The sequence below is a fragment of the Oryzias melastigma genome, linkage group LG14 (assembly GCF_002922805.2).
Source record: "Oryzias melastigma strain HK-1 linkage group LG14, ASM292280v2, whole genome shotgun sequence".
NCBI lineage: Eukaryota > Metazoa > Chordata > Actinopteri > Beloniformes > Adrianichthyidae > Oryzias > Oryzias melastigma.
In genome coordinates, this window is record NC_050525.1 from 18,944,257 (window position 1) to 18,963,969 (window position 19,713).

Genomic DNA, 19,713 nt, shown 5'->3' on the forward strand with positions numbered 1-19,713 from the left:
TTGATTGACAAAGATAGCACAAAAAACGAGCAATATATTTATAGAATAATTTATAATCTTTACACAGATGAGTTGTTACAGAACAAGTCAAATCTATTGAAAATCTCTGTGAATGTCCAATATTCCAAAAAAGATGAGACACTGATTCTGGTGAGAAAAGGCAAAATACATAGTTATTGGCTAGACTTTGTTTTAAAGTTTGGTTTTAAAATGCAAAGTTACATCTAATTAAATTAATAAAAACAATTTATAGACAGACTTCAATAAAAAAAATGTGTTGTTAATGTGTTCTTATAGCATTTTTGTCATGATGGAGAACATATATAAAATCATTTAAGATTAAAACTGTTTCTTTTTTTATTGTGTTTATTTGAAAGCAATTTATTCTAATCGAATTGGATCAGAAGGAGATGGAAACTATTTGCAAAAGGTCAGGTTTGTGATGCAGATTTCTTTGTGATTTTGGCTAAAATCTGCATAAAAGACCGGTGGGAACAATTTTACAATAGAAAACAATATAATTTAACTGGATAAAATGTATGAAACATTTTGAAAGAGATTTCTTTAGTTTTATTGGTGACAAAATATTTGTGGGGCAAAATATTTTTCAACCAAACTTACAACAATTGCAGGTTTTTGTCCTCTGAAACACTGGACATTTTAACTTGACTGTAAATTGATTTATCTCTATTCTGTATTCTTTATTCTTATCTGTCTGTGTAGAAATTTGGTGACAGGAGCTCTGCTATCAATGCTGTTCCCCCCCATGGGAAAAATAAAGTATTTTGTTAGTTTTCCCGCTATTTGTCCTTCGTGCGGTTTGTCCCTCGCTGCTACCCGTTCTTAGCTCACGCCCCGTTGAAATCGACTCTCTTCTGCCTCTCCGGCTTTGTACCCAGGGCTGAAGCCACGCTGCGGCTACTTTCATCAGAACACCGGGGCTGCTTATCATTCAATAATGGCCCTTCACGTCCCCAAGGCTCCGGGCTTTGCCCAAATGTTAAAAGATGGTGCAAAGGTAAGAATTTGATTCGGGTTTTGATGTGAACGGACAGTTTTAAGAGAGTAGAGGGGAAGTAGCATGCTAGCTGCCGCTAGCCCATGATTTAGCATCGGCGCTTAGAGTCATGTGGGAGAGTTCTAGAAGCCATGCAGGCCGCTGGAAGCTGAAGGATAGATCCCTGATGATAAACAGGGGCTATTTCACATCTATTTGTTTATTTTATCATTTCAGAATGTTGCTTATTTCAACGAATTCATTTTTTTATGTTTGTCTAACAATATAGTAATACGCTGCTGTCAAGCTTCTGATCCACCCAATCGATGCTCAGCTAACTGTCATCAGGAAGGATGTGATACTTGCATTTTAAAAGTTGCTGATCTTCCTTATAGCATATTTTTTGTAGGTAGTGGAATTGTGGCCTCCATTTCAGCTTATATCTATAGATTATATGTCAATTTAAAGGTATTTTATAGCAATTTAGTTGACATATTTATATCAAAATGTTGTTTTGTTGTTCTCCAGCACTTCTCAGGTCTTGAAGAGGCAGTGTTCCGCAACATCAGAGCATGTAAGGAGCTTTCTCAAACCACTCGCACCGCCTATGGACCTAACGGTGAGTTGATGTATTTAAATGTCCAAAATGGTTGTTTATTAATTGAATATTGAATTATTTAAACAAACCCCTCTAATGATGTCATTCTCTCCCAGGTATGAACAAAATGGTAATCAACCACTTGGAAAAGCTGTTTGTCACCAATGATGCTGCAACCATCCTCCGCGAGCTCGAGGTGGGAAAACGTTTGGTTGCAGCTCGTTAAAATACAACCTAAACCTCAAAATTAAAACTTTTGTTGAATTTTGGGACAATTATTTTGCAGGTGCAACACCCAGCAGCCAAAATGATCGTGATGGCTTCGCACATGCAAGAGCAGGAAGTGGGAGATGGAACCAACTTCGTCCTGGTGTTTGCTGGGGCTCTACTGGAGGTGGCTGAGGAGCTCCTCAGAATGGGATTATCTGTATCAGAGGTAATGTATTAATTAACATGACACCATTATAATGAAATTAATGTTGTCATGCGATTCATTAATCATGACTGATAATTAATTAATCTAAATCATCTGTTTTTAATTAGACCTTGATGGGAAAAGTCTCATTTTGAGGTATTTTCATATAAATTTACGACATTGTGACACAGTAAAAGATCAAATTACTAATTTGAAAAAAGTGGCTTTATTTTTGTTCAATCTCGAACACTTATTGGGAAAAATCAAGAACAAACATCATAAAAAAGTAGGAACACTTTTCTGAGCAATCAAAAAATATTGACCACAAACTTCTTATTAATGCTATGAAATATGTTAATATTCCTTTTTCCACGTATGTCTGATGCCTGATGTGATCATCAGTGATGAAAATGTTTTCTTTTCTCTTCTTCAGGTGATTGAAGGCTATGAGAAGGCCTGCAAGAAAGCCCTGGAGATCCTGCCGGACTGCGTTTGCTCATCAGCCAAGAACCTCCGCGATGTCAACGAGGCGGCTTCCTACATCCGCACCGCCGTCATGAGCAAACAGTACGGCAACGAGGACTTTTTTGCCAACCTTATCGCTCAAGCATGCGGTGAGTCGAGCCGTCCGGATCGGTGGTGGTGAAAATGACAAACCCTCATCTCACTTTCTTTTTTTATGTTTCATTTGTGTCCCGCAGTTTCCATTTTCCCAGAGTCCGGCAGTTTCAATGTTGATAACGTCAGAGTATGCAAAATCTTGGTAAGGAATATAGTTTTTTTTTTGAGTGTTTAACTACTTATTTGTCTCTAAGTTGCAGTCTGTCTTGTTTACAGGGTTGTGGGGTGACTGCATCATCCATGCTGCACGGAATGGTCTTTAAGAAGGAGGCAGAAGGAGACGTCACATCTGTTAAGGACGCCAAAATCGCTGTGTTTTCCTGCCCGTTTGACTGCATGGTGACAGAAACAAAGGTAAGAGGTTTCAGTCAGTCAAAAGTATTCAAGATCAGATTGAGCATTTTTATGAGCCACTTTCATAAAGGAATCAACTGTCACGACTGTTTACTCCATAAAGACTTAAAAAGAATTCCCACTTTTTTGATCATTGTCAATTAAACCTTTTTATTGAGGAGTTTTAGATATTTTTTGTAACAAACTTGTATAAGTTACCTGTCAGAAGTGATGTCTTTCCTTCAGGGAAGCCTTTTTTACAGTTAAAAAATAAATGATTCAATCTTCCAATGGAGGACATACATTGAAACTTTACTAAATAAAGATTAAAAACCAAACAAATTAAAACATGTTGCTCCAAACTGGCTCCAAAATGTGGTTAAAATCAATAGATTAGGATGAGGTGTTGCTGCTGGAATACATAATCAATATAAAAGTTTGATTAATTTCTGTGCTGGAAATTTTGCGATTTGTGCATTGTGAAGATTTAGTTATTTTAGTGGCTCAATTGACCCACAACTTTCACTCAAAATAATAGGTGATATTTGTTGTTCTGTCATTTCTGGATCCTTTTGCTTATATTTGATCAAACTTGAGTTCTGCAGATTTAAAAGAAACTTTGTACCATTTTTTTGTGTTTAATCTCTGTTAGCTGATAGTAAAAAACATCAGAATTGCAGCAAATTCCTTTAGACACCATGTAATAGCCCTTTTTAATTGAGAATAAAGCTTTTAAATGCTTTCATTTAAAAAAAATATGCTCGAATCCCACTTTGAAATCACTAAACTGTTTTCCTTTACATTTGAAAATAAAATAATGTTTTATGGAATATTTCAATTTCCCTTTAAAGCAATCTATCATTTATTGTCTAGTTAATCCATGTTTGACTAGTCTTTATGGATGTGAACCTCTGATGATTGACTGTATTGCACTTGCATTATTCTTTTGATTGCTTGAACTAAACCATTTCTAATCTGATCTTTTATTTTGAAGTTCAAATGAAAGTAAATTCATCTTAACAGCATCACTGTTATTTGCTTTGTCTGTCTCACAGGGAACAGTGTTGATAAATAACGCACAGGAGCTCCTGAACTTCAGTAAGGGAGAGGAGGACCTGATGGAGTCTCAGGTCAAAGGCATCAAGGAAGCCGGCGCCACCGTGGTGGTAACGGGAGGCAAAGTGGCCGACATGGCGCTCCACTACGCCAACAAGTACAAGCTGATGGTGGTCAGGTCAGACACGCCTTTTGTTAAATCCGTTTTTGAGTCCATATTTTTGTCTTATCACTGAAATGGTGAACGATGCTGTAAACTTTTGCATTACCGTCTGCTCTTCTGTTTCCTTCCAGGCTGAACAGCAAGTGGGACCTCCGGAGGTTATGCAAGACTGTGGGCGCTGTCGCTCTGCCCAGAATAGTGAGCATCACCTCCTTGGATCAGGTGTTGAGACGATAACTAAACATGCATTAACTTTATTTATTCACGCATTTTTAGACCGCTCCCACCCCAGATGAAATGGGCCACTGTGATAACGTGTACTTGACAGAAGTGGGAGACACTCAGGTGGTGGTTTTCAAACACGGTTAGTGTGTGCTTTCTTTGTTCTGTTGGACTCGTATTAGTTAGGAGGCAGAAATAACCAGATGTGGGTTTGTCGCTCTGCAGAAAAAGAAGATGGAGCCATTTCAACAGTGGTGATCCGAGGCTCCACTGATAACCTGATGGATGACATTGAGAGAGCTGTCGACGATGGAGTCAACACCTTCAAGGTTCTGGTCAGGGTGAGTAGGACAGAAGATTTTAAAGACCCACTCCGATGAAAACCGTGTTTTTAGCATGTTCTGGTTTCATTTTTCTGATTATGGAGTCCATATATGGCAGAAATGAGATTAAAAATGCATTTTGGAGTATTTATTTCATTCCAATCATTGTGATTTAGGAGCAGATGAAAAAAATCTGTTTGAAAAGGAGCGGGGAGGGTCCACTACACCTCTGCTGGAACCTTAAACCATCTCCTAGAACAGTGTTTTTTAACCTTTTTTGAGCCAAAGTACAGTTTTTCCTTGACAAAAATTCCACGGCACACCAGCATCCAAATATGAGAAACAGGAGAAACTCTGTGGTCTGTTTTGAGCTACAGTCCCTCCACAATCCAGCAACATTTTTTTTGTACTAATTCAGGCAGAAAAGCTGAAAGTTGCGGCTGTTTTTCCTAAATTTTGTAATAAAAGTTTTCAATGATAATTTTCAACTAAATTTGTTGAAACTTTGCTCAAGTAGTTGTTTTACCCTTTATTCATTTATGAATAACTTTTATTAATTTGTATTTTTTGTGACCCCACAGAAAAACATTAATATATTCTTTCCAAAGAGTGATTTCTGTATTTTTCTTTAATTTAACTAAATTTTGAACAATTATATGATCACAATATGCTTTTTTTTCATACAAAAATATATATTCATGTTTGTTTAATTGTAACAACACAAAAAGTGAATATTTTGAAGTTTTATTATTTTTTTATTTTGTCTTAATACAAAATGTAACTTTAACAAAAAAAAAAATGTTTTTTTTTTTTTTGGGTGAATAAATAGTTTTATTGCTAAAAAAAGAAACAGAAAATTATAAGGAAAAGACTACTGGGAACCCATTCAAAATAAATCAAAAGATGATTGAGTGGGACTTTAAGCTTGTATTTTAATCCACACACTGTGTTTCTTGTGCAGGACAAACGGCTGGTCCCTGGGGGAGGAGCCACAGAGATTGAGCTGGCCAAGCAGATCACCTCATATGGAGAGGTATCAAGTGAATCAGAGATGTTTCACGCTCACACAATACCTTTTTTTTGAATTGTTCAAGCATCTGCTCCTCTCTTCCTGTAGTCCTGCCCTGGTCTGGAGCAGTATTCTATCAAAAAGTTTGCCGATGCCTTCGAGGCGCTGCCCCGCGCTCTGGCCGAGAACTCCGGGGTCAAAGGAAATGAGCTCATTTCTAAACTGTACGCTGCTCATCACGAGGGGAGCAAAAACACAGGCTTCGACATAGAGGTATGTCAGCGTACGCATTTTAATTTGAAATTATGAATAAAGTTTCCTAAAAATGTAATCTCGCTGTTGTTTTGGTTTTTAAAAACGTAATTTATAAAGACACTATTTTTTTTTTCTTCTTTTTTTTTTACACAGTATGTTTATGGCTTTAAAAAGTTACTGTGTTTGTATGTCAACTCTCCAAACGTCTGTCATGTGCAGGGAGAGGGCCCTGCAGTGAAGGACATGCTGAAAGCTGGCATCCTGGAGCCATACCTGGTCAAACACTGGGGCATCAGGATGGCCACCAATGCTGCTATCACAGTGCTGAGAGTGGATCAGGTACCACACAATATTCCAACAATTAAAAGTACTTTTATTTTGGATTCATGCAGCTAGTGTTAAACTCGAGAAACAGTTAGTATTCTGTTGATGCAAAAACCTGTTTGTCCAGTAGTTTAAAAAACAAAAAAAGTACACTATCAGTCAAAAAGTTTAGAACCCCCCCAATTATTCATAAAATTATTTGTTTCCGGTTCAAGGTGGTAAAGTTTAATTTAGCCTAAAATAGTACAAAAGTAAGTTGTGATTTATGGCTGTCATGATTCAACGACTAATCAACTATTTAAATAGTTGACGACTAATTTATTGGTCGATTAGTCGTTACTTTATTTTAAATCAGAGTGTAGTAAAGTTGAACAAACAAAAATTCACTTTTTAAATATTTGACCAAAACTTTATCTTTAGTGACAAATATTTTCTGTTTCAGATGCCGACTTCATTTGATTTAATCTTGTTTTAACACTAAAAACTAATGAAGGACAGAGGCTGCACGATTTATTATAAGTTTAATAAACTATCATCTTAATTGTCTTTATTTTAAGTTAGTTTTAAGCTAATGATGGTTATGATGTGTGCTGTACATCCACTTTGCGCATGATCCGATTAGTGGACAAATTGGTAAAAATAATCAGTCATTAGTCGACTATTAAAATAATTATTTGTGGCAGCCTTAATGTGAACTGCTAGATGGTGGTGGTGATGATTTTTCCAAGGTGCACAAAATTAAAAAATCTATGTAAACGTGCATTCTGGGCTTCCATGTTTTTTTTTTTTTTTTTTTTACGAATCATGTAATATTTGAGAGAAAATTGCAGCTTTCTTGTGACTTTCTTTTGTGGTAATGACCGTCCGCCAATCAACAGGTTTCAGTGGTAGCTCCGCGCTTACTGATGGCGTTCATTTTTCTGTGGACCTTCAGCCACAAAATGTTACGGTTCAGTTTAGCTTAACGGGTCAGCTTTATAATGGAAACACTAAAAATACCGGACTGTACCATGCAGTGAAAGCCAGGCTTAGGTTCACCTCATCATGTCCAGTTTCTCATTTGTTCTATTCTTTCAGATTTGATTCCAGCAGGACTTTACATTAAAGAATGTTCATTAAAATTGTTGTGTTCTAAAACTTGACCGGTAGTCCATTTTAAAGTCACATCCAGAACTCCACATCACTGCAGCCAATTGATAATCAAAATAAAAAGAGTTTTGTCAAACGGCCATCAGCATTATAAAAGCTAAGATACAATAAAATCATGTCAAACTACAAAACCAAGAAATGTTAAGAATGTGTGTGTGTGCAACCCAGATCATCATGGCTAAGCCTGCAGGGGGACCCAAAACTCCCAAACAGAGAGGCCATTGGGACAAGGATGGTTGGGATGAGGAGCCTGATCACTTTGACACCCATTAGTGGGCTCTCACACACAGAGCCTCCCTCAGTAGGTCCCTCAGCGTGTGTGCACGTCTAACTGCAGATCAACTCAGGACACTGAAAACGCAAAACAACCTGTCACTACTAACGACAAACTGTGCAGAGAAACACACTTTTTGGATTCACTCTTCTATTACCTTAACAACACGGTGTGTCACTGATGGAGCATGAAACAGATGGTATGGTGTGGATGCATGACGCATGTAATCCTTTTTCTTTTTGGTGGACATCCTCAGGAGGTATTTTTATTTGTTATAAGTTAAACTTGACAATTTATTAATTTCCTGTAGTGAAACTGTTCTAGTAATAACAAGATTTCATTAAAGTTCCACTCCAATCATCTTTTGAGCTATTGTAAAAATGTTCCCAGTGTTCTTTTTAATTAAGATCATGCAGTTTTTAGGCAAAACCATCAAAATTCTTGGACATAGTTTCTGTAGAGCGCCTTGAATTTGGCCTCTGTGTTCGGAACCGTTGATGCCATGAAAGAAGTTTGTGGCTCGCCCATTGTATTTTCTACGTAACAAATACGATCTTTATACAAAATTAATAACAAATTTTATCATCTGCTCCTTATTTAGAATGATTTGATTTAAGAAATACTCAGAAATGCTGTTTTAATCTAAACTTTCTTTTTGTCCTCCATCAGAGAAGTGCTACAAGATCATGTTAAAAACACGATTATTTTTTTTTTTTAAACCAGAGCGCGTCTTTGAATATGACCGAGTATTAGGGCCACCAAAAAAATCAAAAATAGATACATTTATGAGAAGAAAGTCATAAAATTGAGAAAAAAAGTGTAATTTTACTTGAAAATGTTTCTGTTTTTATACAAAAAAGTTAAAAAAAATGTACCAAATAAAGTAATAAAATTAAAAGTTACAGAGTCAATATTTTATGATAATAAAGTCATAATCTCAAAAGTTGAGAACTTATGATATATATCATGTTTCAGTGTGAGAGTTGTAGAGCACATTGTCCTTTTGAGTACTTTTCTCATCATTTTACAAGATTATTATTGTAAAATTATATCATTTTTCTTATAAATTCGCAATCTTATTTTTGTAAAATGTACTCTTTTTTTCTCATAAATTTACGACTACCTATAAATTACGACATCTCATAATTTCACAAGATTTTTGTAAAACTAAAACTTTTTTCTCATAAATTTATGACTTTTTTCGTAAAATTATGACATTTCTCATATTTTCTAAGATTATTATTGTGAAATGGCATTTAATTTTCTCAAAAATGTACAATCTTATTTTCAAAAATGTCTTGCTTTTTCTCATGAATTTACAATTTTATTCTCATACAATTACGTCATAATTTTATTAGATTATTTTTGTAAAATTACAGCCTTTTCCTTTTAAAGTGACGTTTGCTTAAATTTTTTTTCTCATGTTTACTACTTTATTCTCATTATTTTATTTGCTTATTTTGTTCAAACTTATTGGACTGAAGTCTGCAGTCATTTTTAACTAAATATGATCTTTTTTTATGTCACATGTATTTATAATACTTTTCATCAGAATTTTTTTCCTAACTTTATTGGATGGAGTTATCTAACCATGAAAATAATTTTTTGAGCTGCATGGATTTTTCTTCATTTATTTTTTTTGGTAGAAATTATTCATTTTTTTCCTTTTCAGATCATCATGGCCAAACCAGCAGGGGGCCCCAAACCTCCAGAGGGCAAGAAGAACTTTGATGAAGATGACTGAAGCTGATGGCTCCCAGCTGATGCTCCATTCACCCACATTTTCTACTTGTTTATTTAAAGCTCCGTTTTGTTCTATTTTGTAGGAACTGCATTGGTTGACAAAGTAAAACCACGAAAGTAAAAAAAAAAATGGCCCTGCTTCCTTTTTATGTTCAAAGTTCAAAATAAAAGGCGCTTGTGATGTCAGGTGTAGTTTGGTTTTTATTGCTTTACTTGCAGCTGCTGTCCAGCAGGGGGAGCTCAAGTCCAGGAATCCTGGTAAATATGTGGGCGGATTTACGCTGACGTTGACCATACTAGGGATTAACCTGTTTTGATATCGCCATATCACGTTTTGCATCAAATCTCAGCGGCGGACTTTAATGAATATTACGAATAAAATTGGCGTTTGCGTGTGAAGTGTAAATGAAGGTGGAAGACGGGCAGCGATGTCCTGCGCGGATGAGGAGCAAGCCGACCTTCCAGCCTGATGCTCGGTCACACTAATCATCATGGGGGCCGACGGTAGTAAAAACAAGGTGAGTTGGATGAGAAAAAAAGAGGTGACGCACGTATGGGGTTCCCAGTTTCCATGGTAATGGTTCAGGTGTGCAGGGGCTTACGGAAGATTTATTATTTTAGGATTTTTTTGTTGCTAAACGTCTTGACTAGTTTTACATGATATTCACTATGAATTAAAATGGCAATTGTCACCACACGCTGGCATTAGATGGGATTTTTCTCTTTTAAAGTGCTTTTATTTTGAAATCACTCAGCTGCCTTACTTCCGGTTTGCATTTATTAGCCACTAAAACGGATATATTCTTCATTTGTGTGACTGTAGAGCATTTTTAAACGTTGAATGCGACATTCAGGGCCCAGAGAGAGTGTCCTGTTTTGGCTCCGATGATAATGACATCCTGCATGGATGATTGCACACATCTTGCACCACAGAGGCTCAGATCTGCTTCACATCAGAGAGGGACAACATGATTATTTTTCTGCTTCTGTGTTAGACTAGAACAAGAAACTGTCTTGATGTTAACCCTATTTTAAGTAGAATCTAGTATACGATGGGAGCTCCTCTGTGGAACACTTTCAACATGATAGTTGCATTATTTTCTGTTTTGATTCTATAAAAATGACAGGTTTGCAAAGGAAACACACTTTATTCCACAGAACTGTTATCTTCAGTTTACAACAAATTAGAAACGTATTATTGTGAGATAAAAGGTCAATCCACCATGTATCTAAACGCAGTAGAATTTGTATTCATCAGATCTAAGATTCTTTAATTTGTGTATACTGCAAAAATTGGAAATAGAATATTAATCTTTAGAAAAAATCTCTTTATAGTAGTAAAATGATGTCCATGTATCAAGTTTTTTTGCTTAGCAGGAAATCTTGTATCAATTTCTAGAAGTTCCACATTCTAAAAGAGAAAAAATAATCTATAAAAAGGCTACTTTAGTTTTGATTATAGTGATACAAAGCTAGTGTAATAAGTGGAAGTGATTCATTTTAGAAACAAATGTGAACAAAACAGGTAATACAACTTTATTAGAAGTTGGCACATCTTAATAAATCTTTATAAAATTTTAAACTAGTACTTAATCTCAGAAAATAAATCTAAAATTTTTGTTTCCAAAACAATGATGGTGAATGCCAGTCAACGTTTATTAAACTTTAAGTTGAATTGTTCTTAAAATTAAACCAAAATTTACAGTGCAAGTTGAGCTTTTTTAAGTTTAAAATCAAATTTTCTATTAAGAAAATTGAGCTAAATTATTTGGACTCATTGTAATAATAACTTCCTTATTTCTAGATTCTAGCTCTTTATGACGCAAACAATTCTCAATTGTTCTGATTTTGGAAAAGCTTAGAGCAAAGAAACAGCTTAAAATCTGGTGAAATATCTTGAATGAGTAAGAAAAAGGTTTTTATGAGAGGATGTAACTAGTTTGCAGTGTTACTCTCTGATCACTTTTTGACTTGTGTCAAGAAAAAACCCAATGTGATAATAGTAATACATAATAAGAATATCTTCCAGCAGCTTCAAACAAACTACTTTTTTGTTCTGTCAAAAAAATCTGAATCACATGGCGGGTTATAGAAAGAATTTTTAAAAAAGCTATGTGGAAATATGAAACCGTGCTTGTGAAAGTCTCCCTGCATGGAGAGAGTGAACAAACGTATCTTTCTGCACAAACTTTCCCTCTTTGTCTCAAAGATCAAGACCAGAACAGAATGGTCTTCAGTGGCACGTTTCTTGATAGGTCTCAGAGCTGGATTTTAATATTTTTCAAGCTGTCAGAAAAGCTGGTGTAGTTTGTCCTGTATATTTTTATAATCACTAACATGATCTGTGATGATTGAATCGTTCTCATCTCTCACAGTCCCATGATCTTCCCCAGAGGCCTTCAGGACAGGCCGACGAGCACATCTCGTCTGGGTGGCGCAGCTTCCTCTCCAGCGTGGGTCTGTCCATCCCAGCAAGCCTCTGTCGTCTGGCTCCGCCCGCCCTGCGCCTCGGCCAGCATCGAATGCTCCACGACAAGATTCCCGAGGTCCCAGAGCACGTGCTGAGGCTGGCAGGAGTCGGCCCGGGTAAGCTGAGGGCAGAGTGGAGCCTGCCAGGGTTTGTTTCCATGTTCCTGCCCGAGTTCCCCCACAGATCTGTGCCTGGGCACGAACACTTTCAGGTACAAAGAAAACATAACGTTTCCTCATCTTCTACTCTGTTTTTGCTTTTTTTTCTTGACTTCTCACTTGTTTTTGTCCTGGCAGGTGTTGGGTTACATTGCCAAAGGTTCATTTGGGCCCATCCTGAAAGTAAAGGACAAAACCAAGCAGAGAGTTTACGCTGTTAAAGTGAGTCAGTTGACCTAAAAAATGCTGTGATTTCGTAGTAGATGCTTTCAAAACAATTTTCTGTTGAAATTAACCACAAAATTTCTGAAAGAAGAGAAAAAATCAAACAAAATATAAGCCTATAATAACACGACTATACAGCATTTCAGTTATAAACACTTGTTTCTTCAACCAATACAAAGATTATTTATGTTGGTAAATTATTTTTGAAGCAACATCCTTTTTTTTTCCTGAGCTAAAACAACACAGCAAAAGATAGTATTTTTTAACCCTGTAGTTGGGTTAACCCAACCTAGTATATTTTAACTAAGTACTTTGTGCATGAATGATGATTTAAGCACTTTTAGTAAAAGTGAATGATGAAAAAAGTTAAATTGGTGCAGACTTTTTCACCCTGGTTCAAGGATCTGTGGAGTTTCAGAATGTGTTTGAAGCAGGGGTGGGCAAAATCTTTTACTTTCGTGGCGCATTTTGATGATCCACCTCATAAGAGAAAGAAATAGCATCCAATCTGGAGAGAAAACATGCTTTAATTCTGATTGAAAATGAAAGTATATATATATTTTAAAACCGAAAACTTTGGAGCCCCCATTTCGAAATGGTGAATTTTGTTCTCATTTCAGTGCCAATCACAACAATGGGTTGATGTCAGGGAAAAATGCAAATTATAAAAAACGCTGCGTTCATAATGGTGTTGGAATGATTGGAAAAATGACTGTCAGACTGTGAAAATACACATGAACGTTAAAAAAAATAAAAAACAACAAATCTTAAAACACCTCATGAACGTAGAATAATTTTCTGCATCTAAAAAAAGATATATTTATTTTTAGTGCATCTATGAGGAGACACCAGAAAACAAAACAATAATAAGGGTTATCATCTTAATTTATTTCATTTTGGTGGGTGAAAATGTAAATAGTTTGACAGGCTGTATATGACCACAGGGCCATAATTTGTCCACTCCTGGTTTAGAGTGTTTTAACTAAATTAGTCGAAAACGTTAGCCTGTTGCTAAAATAGCTAAACCGTAACTTAGACTAAAAACCCCAGTAGATAAGTAAATTGCATTATTTCTGCAGATTGGTAAATTGGAATGGGTTGCAAAGAGAGTTTCTTAGAAGCTAAACTCTAAATTAGCCTAAAAACTCCAGTAGATAACAAATTAGACAAAACGTTAGCATGTTGCTAAAATATTAGCTAAACTCCAAATTAGCTTAAAAAAGCCTCAGTAGATGCCAATTTACCCAAAAGGGGGCTAGCATAATGCTAATACAACAGCTAAATGCCAATTTTTTAAAAGTACTTTAAAAGGTTAAAACAGCTCAGGAATGTATTTGACGGCTTGTTGCTAATCTTAAAATTTTAAAATTTGAAAACTTTCTTATCCATTTCCTATGGGCTATATTTTTCTAAATATTTCAAAAACTATGAAGTTTATGAATACCAAAAGTACAAGCAGTAATGTCGTGAATAACATGAGTGTTTTAGGAGAATCACTATGGTGTGAATGCTTACTAAATGCTTACTAAGGAGTCACACAATTAGGTTCGGTTAGTATATTTCTGTCACCTAGTTTGACTAAAGTGCTTGTGCTTGCGTGTCTACAGGTTATACCCAAGTCTGAAATTCTGAAGCTGGGAGTCCTAGAGCAATCAAAAGAGGAAGTTATAATCCAGGTGAGGGGTACTTTGAAAACACATTTTTATAGCTTCAAAGGTGTCTTCAACAAAAGTGCAAAATAAAAAATGTAAACACTTTATATGTGCTAAAATTTTGAGCTTATACTATTATACGATCGAGCCTAAAGGTTCATTTATGAAGAATATGTGAATTTCAGCCGTTTCTTTGTCACTGATGGGCAACAGAAATCCTAGTTTGCTCTTTGATTGATCAGAATTGAGCTTTTGCAGGTTTAAAACCCTTTGACTGTTGCCTGCAGCGTCAGGTTCGCCACCCATTTGTCCATGACCTCCAGGACTGCTGGCAGACTCAGCGCCACCTCTACATTAGTGAGTCAGCCAGCTGCCAGAGACCCAAACCAAACCCCTCACTTCCCCCCCTTTGTCACCTCAGCACTTAAAGCTTGATCAGAAATCTGCTTACAATCCCCAACAACAGAGCTACCCCTTATGCATACGGCCTCTCGTCTTTGAAGTTTTTGCTTATTTAGATGCACAGTGTCTGGTGTGAAGCTGTGTGATGCTGTGTTGCCCTCTTTCCCTTCCCCTCAGGAGCATTTATCCTTTTTTTCCAAACCAGACATTGACTCAGTGTGTGACCCAGATATTTGCTTCCTGACCCTGAAACAAAAGAGAGCACATTGGTCCAGATGCTGCGCTTTAATGTTTCAACAGAACTGCATGTCACAGTCACAGTGGATACTTTATGTCAAATATAAGATAGAGATGTTTTAGGCTGTCCTATGAGAAATCCTATTATACATTAGCATCAAGCATTTAGCATAATGCGTTAGATTGATCTCTAATTTTATGGATCGATTGATTAATCGATTTTATCAACCCAGCCCTAATTTAAGCTCAATTAAAGCCAAAATTTAATTTTTTAATAGTTGCAAACCAGCTGCGTCTTTTATCAGGACGGAAAGTTCTGCTGACTGACTTGGCTGAGCTTCAGGTTCTGGACAGTGCTTCACCTTTCCTCGTGTTTGTCACCGGTGTTTGCTTCCTGCTACCCTTCACTGCCTCCACCCACATTCTTCATTTGCAGAGCCGCGTTTTAATGACCCGTCTGCTCCCACAGTGTGCGACTACTGCAGCACAGGCGACTTGTACACTTACTGGCAGATGATTGGTCAGTTCTCCGAGGACACAGTGCGAGTGTTTGCAGCAGAGCTGGGATGTGCACTTGGTGCGTACATCTCTCATAAACCTGTTTTTATCCGTGTTTGCAAGAATTTTGTCAGGAACTGGTGGTGGAGGAACAAAAATGCAGGAGATCAGGTTTGGTGACAGAAACACAGTAAAATAACCAGAACATGACAAAAACATGGAGAAAAAAGGATGACAAAGACGAACAGATGACCTAAAAACCAGACACTTAAATAGACTGAGGCCAATGAACAGAGATGAACACAGCAGTGGATCAAGATGGACCTGAAACTGGTGTGACCGACAAAAGGGAACTGCTCAAAAACATGAACAAAAAACACAACATAGTTAATATATAGCATACCAAAGTCAAAATCCTCTCACGTTTTGGAAGAAGCTTTTGAAAATCCTTGGAAAAATACAAAAAATGTTTCAAAATTTCCTTGAATTTAATGCAAATCATGCAAAAGAAAATGTGTTTTGATGAAAAAAAATCTGCTTTGAGACATGACAAACAAAAACTTTTACATGCATCTTTCTGATATTTGCTGTAAAGTCTTTAACTGAATAAAAAAATATAAATGAATTTTAAAGACTTGTCTTATCAAATTAATAAAATAAATAGTTATACAATAAGACTATTTTGATCAAAAATAGTCAGTAATGCAGCATCAGGTAATCAGTCAAGACATCAATCTCATTTTTCTGTTAAAACTTTGCATAATGACAATATGTTATTAATTCACTTAGAAAATTACGTCTTCACAGCTCAAAGAAAAAAATATCAGATCAAAACAAAGTTTTAAGAAAAAAATAATTTTTTTCACATTTAATAATTAGAATGTTATCCCTACACAATGTTATTTAAATAATTTAAAAGTGATAAAAATGTCTGTTCTACTAACATTGTGCACTGCAAACCAACCTTTGTGAACACGTTTGACATTAAGCTTGATAATTAATTCAGTCATTGCCAGGAGCATTTCCATATTCATGCAAGAGTAAGTAAAGTAATGCTTGATTATGACGAACCCTCAAAGGATAGAACAGAGTAAAGAGCTCTGCCAGCATTCATTATTGAATTCTAACAGATTTGGATTCAAACTCATTATTTCAGTTGTTGATTTGCTTGTTCTTGTTCTTTTCGTGCTGCTTCTCCACAGGGTTTTTGCATGATTTTGGAGTCATTCACAGAGATGTGAAGGTAGGAGGCCGTCATTACTTCAAATGTAATGTTTTCACATTAACAGAAACACAAATGAAAGAGTGTTAGGAGAAGAAAAAAGTTTTTTCTGCAGTTTGAAGATGCACTTTTTTTCACCTCGCAAGCTTTTTCCAGAAATTGTCCTGCTTGCATTTTTTTACATGTGAACTCACTGCTCGGCTGTCGTTTTGCATCATTCATGCTCAAAGAGCATTTTTCTGTTCATGGCCTACTAAACAAACAAAACAAAAACGTGCACACATGCAGGATCCCCTTTAACATCAATCACAGTACATATACCAAAAGATTTTATAAACTAATAAACTTTTATTTTTGTCTGAAAAAATGTTATTTTTTTCACTCTACAAAGGAATATAAGTTAATTATGAAATTGAACATAACACTTAAAAATATGGCACAGCTCATTTTTTTAAAGTAGATTGTTTTTCCAATATAAATTTTACAATTTTTTTTACAGTTTTTTTGGCTAGAACTTTTATTTCTTTATAATATTTACACCAAGGTAATTACGTTCTTATTTGTTTTAAAGATGGAGAATATCTTGCTGACTGACAACGGTGAGTGAATCTTTATCCCCAGCAGAGAGCAGCAAAGCTCTGACCTGCATTAGAGACACAGAAGCTTCTAGAAAACATCCTGTTTCTGTATTGTTGATACTCAACTTTTTTTAACAAAGAAATAAGTATAGATTTTACCATATTGATATAAAAGTGAGCATTTACATTGTGATGTGATGAACATCCATTTTTCTAGGCCACCTCCGTCTGGCTGACTTTGGTTTGTCCCGTCGCCTGGAGAGAGGAGGAAGAGCCTTCACCATATGTGGAACCATCCAGTATATGGGTGAGATTTTCAATGCAACCTTTACAGTTTGAAGCTTTAATATCATTTTGTGTCAAATGTGACTGAGGCTGTTCTACTGCAGCCCCGGAGGTGCTGAGTGGTGGACCCTACAACCATGCAGCTGATTGGTGGTCTCTGGGCATTCTGCTCTTCTCTCTGACCACTGGGAAGGTACAAGGAAATATAAGACATCAATATAATGTTTGCTTCAATGTTTTTACAAAAGATTCATTCTTCTGTGATTGTATTTTTCAGTTCCCTGTGCTTCCAGAACCGGATCACTGCAGTATGTTGAGGAAAGTGAGGAGTTTTCCATATGAAATGCCGCTAAGCTTCAGCCCCCAACTGTCCTTGTTATTGAGTGAGGTAATTTGACCAAATACCATCATATTTCTGTCAGACTTAGGGTTGCTTATTCCCATAACACCTGGTTCTCCACCCAGCTTTTATGCAAGACTCCGTCCCGCCGCTTGAGAACTCTCGATCGTTTCAAACGACAGACCTTCTTCCACCAATCAACATTTGACCTTGAGCTTATGCAGCGTCGCCCCGTGGAGGTAACCCAGGGGGTATTTAAGGGAAGTTCTAATTAGAAGAAACTGTAAAAAAAAATATTAATTTTATCTTTATGATCAGGTGATTCTGGAGCTCAGAGAAAGACCAGACCGAGCGGCCAAGGCTCGCAGAGGCCTCACTTTGTCCCTGCAGCCTCTGAAGGGCTTCGACTATGACTCCCTCCTTAGCCCTCCTCCCACACCGGACACACAGCTGGACGCGTGCACTCCTTCACGCACGCCGGCGCCCCCACTGCCCGGCCCGCCACCGCAGCTACCTCAGGAAAAACGTGCACGCAGGGAAGTGTTTGTGTGACTGAGTTTGGTGGGAATGTGGAGAACAACCTTTAACAAAAATGGGCCTTTTTCATGTTCAGTGTATAACAGGGCAGATATTTATTAAATTCTAAATGCATTAATAGTTTAGAAGTTATTATATAAAAAAGCACAAGTTTAAAAAATATGTTTTAGCACACTTAACCATTTTTTTCTTTCATTTTTTCGCCTTTTTACACAAGTACCTCTTCAGTGCTTCCTTACTTTATTGTGCAAGATTTACCACACAAGTTGGTTTTCCGTCTGGTCATGCCTGCAATGTTAACTAACCTTTTGTATGAATTACATCAGATTTGAACTCCTACAAATGTCCTGCATTTGTTCTTGTTATCTTTTTTTTGCAGCCAAGTAGATCTATTGAGTGAAGAGAGCAGATTTCCAAACTCCTTCCTGTATTTGTCATGTTGCGTCAAAGTGTAACTTTTTTTTTTTTTCAGAAGTGGTTTAAAGAAAATCACTTGCCTTTTCCGTTTTAGTTCTAGCTTTCCAGTATGTTGTAGCTGTATTCATGTTGTGATCCGTTCCTTTAATTTGTCTGACAGCAGATTTTGTAGCATCAGGTTTCCTCTTATGTGGTTTAAACAAACATGTCAGTGTTGTCATTTGGATCGCGTGACTCAGGGAGGCACTCTTCAGTTTTACTGTTCAAGTCTGCTTTCTATCTGACCTCCCAATGACAAAAAACCAGCAGTAACATTTGTTAGCTTTGTACTAAACAGCGTTGTTTACCACCACCTAATATTTTTATACGTACAAAGGTTCTTTTATAATGTCTAAAGCTGCAGTAGCTTAGATAATAGTCTCATTTTTTTGTATTTTTCCAAATCCTCAGATTAAATTATTATATATTGAATCTTACCCAGATTGTGCTACTCTGAGTTGTTTTTTTTTATCTTAATTTTGAGATGTATTGTGTGTTTTTGTAATTTCCATGTGTTACAGATGTAAAATAAACTGCTTTTTGACTTGTCCATGTAGTTGATTCCTATCACAGAAGGAACAGAGCATGATTGTTGCTTCACTTTCTGTCATCACCAACCTAATTTGGTCATACATCTGTCACGTGATCACGCTCTATAGTCAATGAAGTTATGGGCAAAAGTCTTTTCCTCAAGTTATGCACTCTTTTAACCTTTGTCCTTCAAAATGTCAATTTATTCTACATTAAAATAACCCATTTGTGCCTAAAAGTAACCACTCATTTTGACCTTGTATTTTCATTTTGTTTTCTGTGGCAAAATTTGTCCATTACCTTATTTACAGTGAAAACCAATAGAGTCCCTAAAGAAAGTGCTTGCATCCCCCTGAACACAAACAGGTATATTTATATCCCAAATATACTGCAAGTGTGGGAAGGAAAAACAGTAAAGATGACCTACTTACTCGAAGAAGTGACAGGAACAAATCTACAACCAAAATGTATGTTTGTGTTTCAACCAGGAAGAGCAGAGCAGATGAGTAAATCATCAGATCATTACACAGCAGGTGTTCATCCTTTTTAGGAAGCTTGAGGTGTTTTGCTCTTTGTATCTCATAATTGTTTTTCTTGTTGAAGTTGATTGACATTTTTAACCTACCTATTTTATCATTTA

The 19,713-nt window shown here is 36.4% G+C and overlaps 2 protein-coding genes across 5 annotated transcripts; both read left to right on the forward strand.

Annotated features, from left to right (window-relative positions):
* Window positions 1-827: 827 nt before the first annotated feature.
* On the forward strand, window positions 828-9,668 carry cct8 (chaperonin containing TCP1, subunit 8 (theta)). Of its 2 annotated transcripts, XM_024263689.2 has the most exons (16): window positions 828-1,018; window positions 1,526-1,616; window positions 1,712-1,791; window positions 1,882-2,031; window positions 2,444-2,624; window positions 2,712-2,773; window positions 2,848-2,985; window positions 4,020-4,198; window positions 4,315-4,381; window positions 4,460-4,547; window positions 4,631-4,746; window positions 5,690-5,761; window positions 5,846-6,010; window positions 6,212-6,331; window positions 7,634-7,766; window positions 9,412-9,612. In XM_024263689.2, exons 1-15 carry the CDS (start codon window positions 959-961, stop codon window positions 7,736-7,738), a joined length of 1,674 nt encoding a protein of 557 aa, XP_024119457.1. In that variant the 5' UTR covers window positions 828-958; the 3' UTR covers window positions 7,739-7,766; window positions 9,412-9,612. The 2 variants fall into 2 exon arrangements, with proteins under 2 accessions (XP_024119457.1, XP_024119464.1); XM_024263696.1 differs by lacking the exon at window positions 7,634-7,766 and having other exon boundaries at window positions 867-1,018; window positions 9,412-9,668.
* On the forward strand, window positions 9,660-19,092 carry rskrb (ribosomal protein S6 kinase related b). 3 transcript variants are annotated; one of them, XM_024263707.2, is made up of 14 exons: window positions 9,660-9,740; window positions 9,883-10,000; window positions 11,858-12,163; window positions 12,249-12,332; window positions 13,943-14,011; window positions 14,275-14,344; window positions 15,096-15,203; window positions 16,327-16,367; window positions 16,918-16,945; window positions 17,142-17,231; window positions 17,314-17,402; window positions 17,487-17,597; window positions 17,675-17,788; window positions 17,868-19,092. In XM_024263707.2, the coding sequence occupies exons 2-14, from the start codon at window positions 9,974-9,976 to the stop codon at window positions 18,099-18,101; spliced, it is 1,371 nt and encodes a 456-aa protein (XP_024119475.1). In that variant the 5' UTR covers window positions 9,660-9,740; window positions 9,883-9,973; the 3' UTR covers window positions 18,102-19,092. The 3 variants fall into 3 exon arrangements, with proteins under 3 accessions (XP_024119475.1, XP_024119486.1, XP_024119480.1); XM_024263718.2 differs by having other exon boundaries at window positions 11,876-12,163; XM_024263712.2 differs by lacking the exon at window positions 9,660-9,740 and having other exon boundaries at window positions 9,755-10,000; window positions 11,876-12,163.
* Window positions 19,093-19,713: the final 621 nt, after the last annotated feature.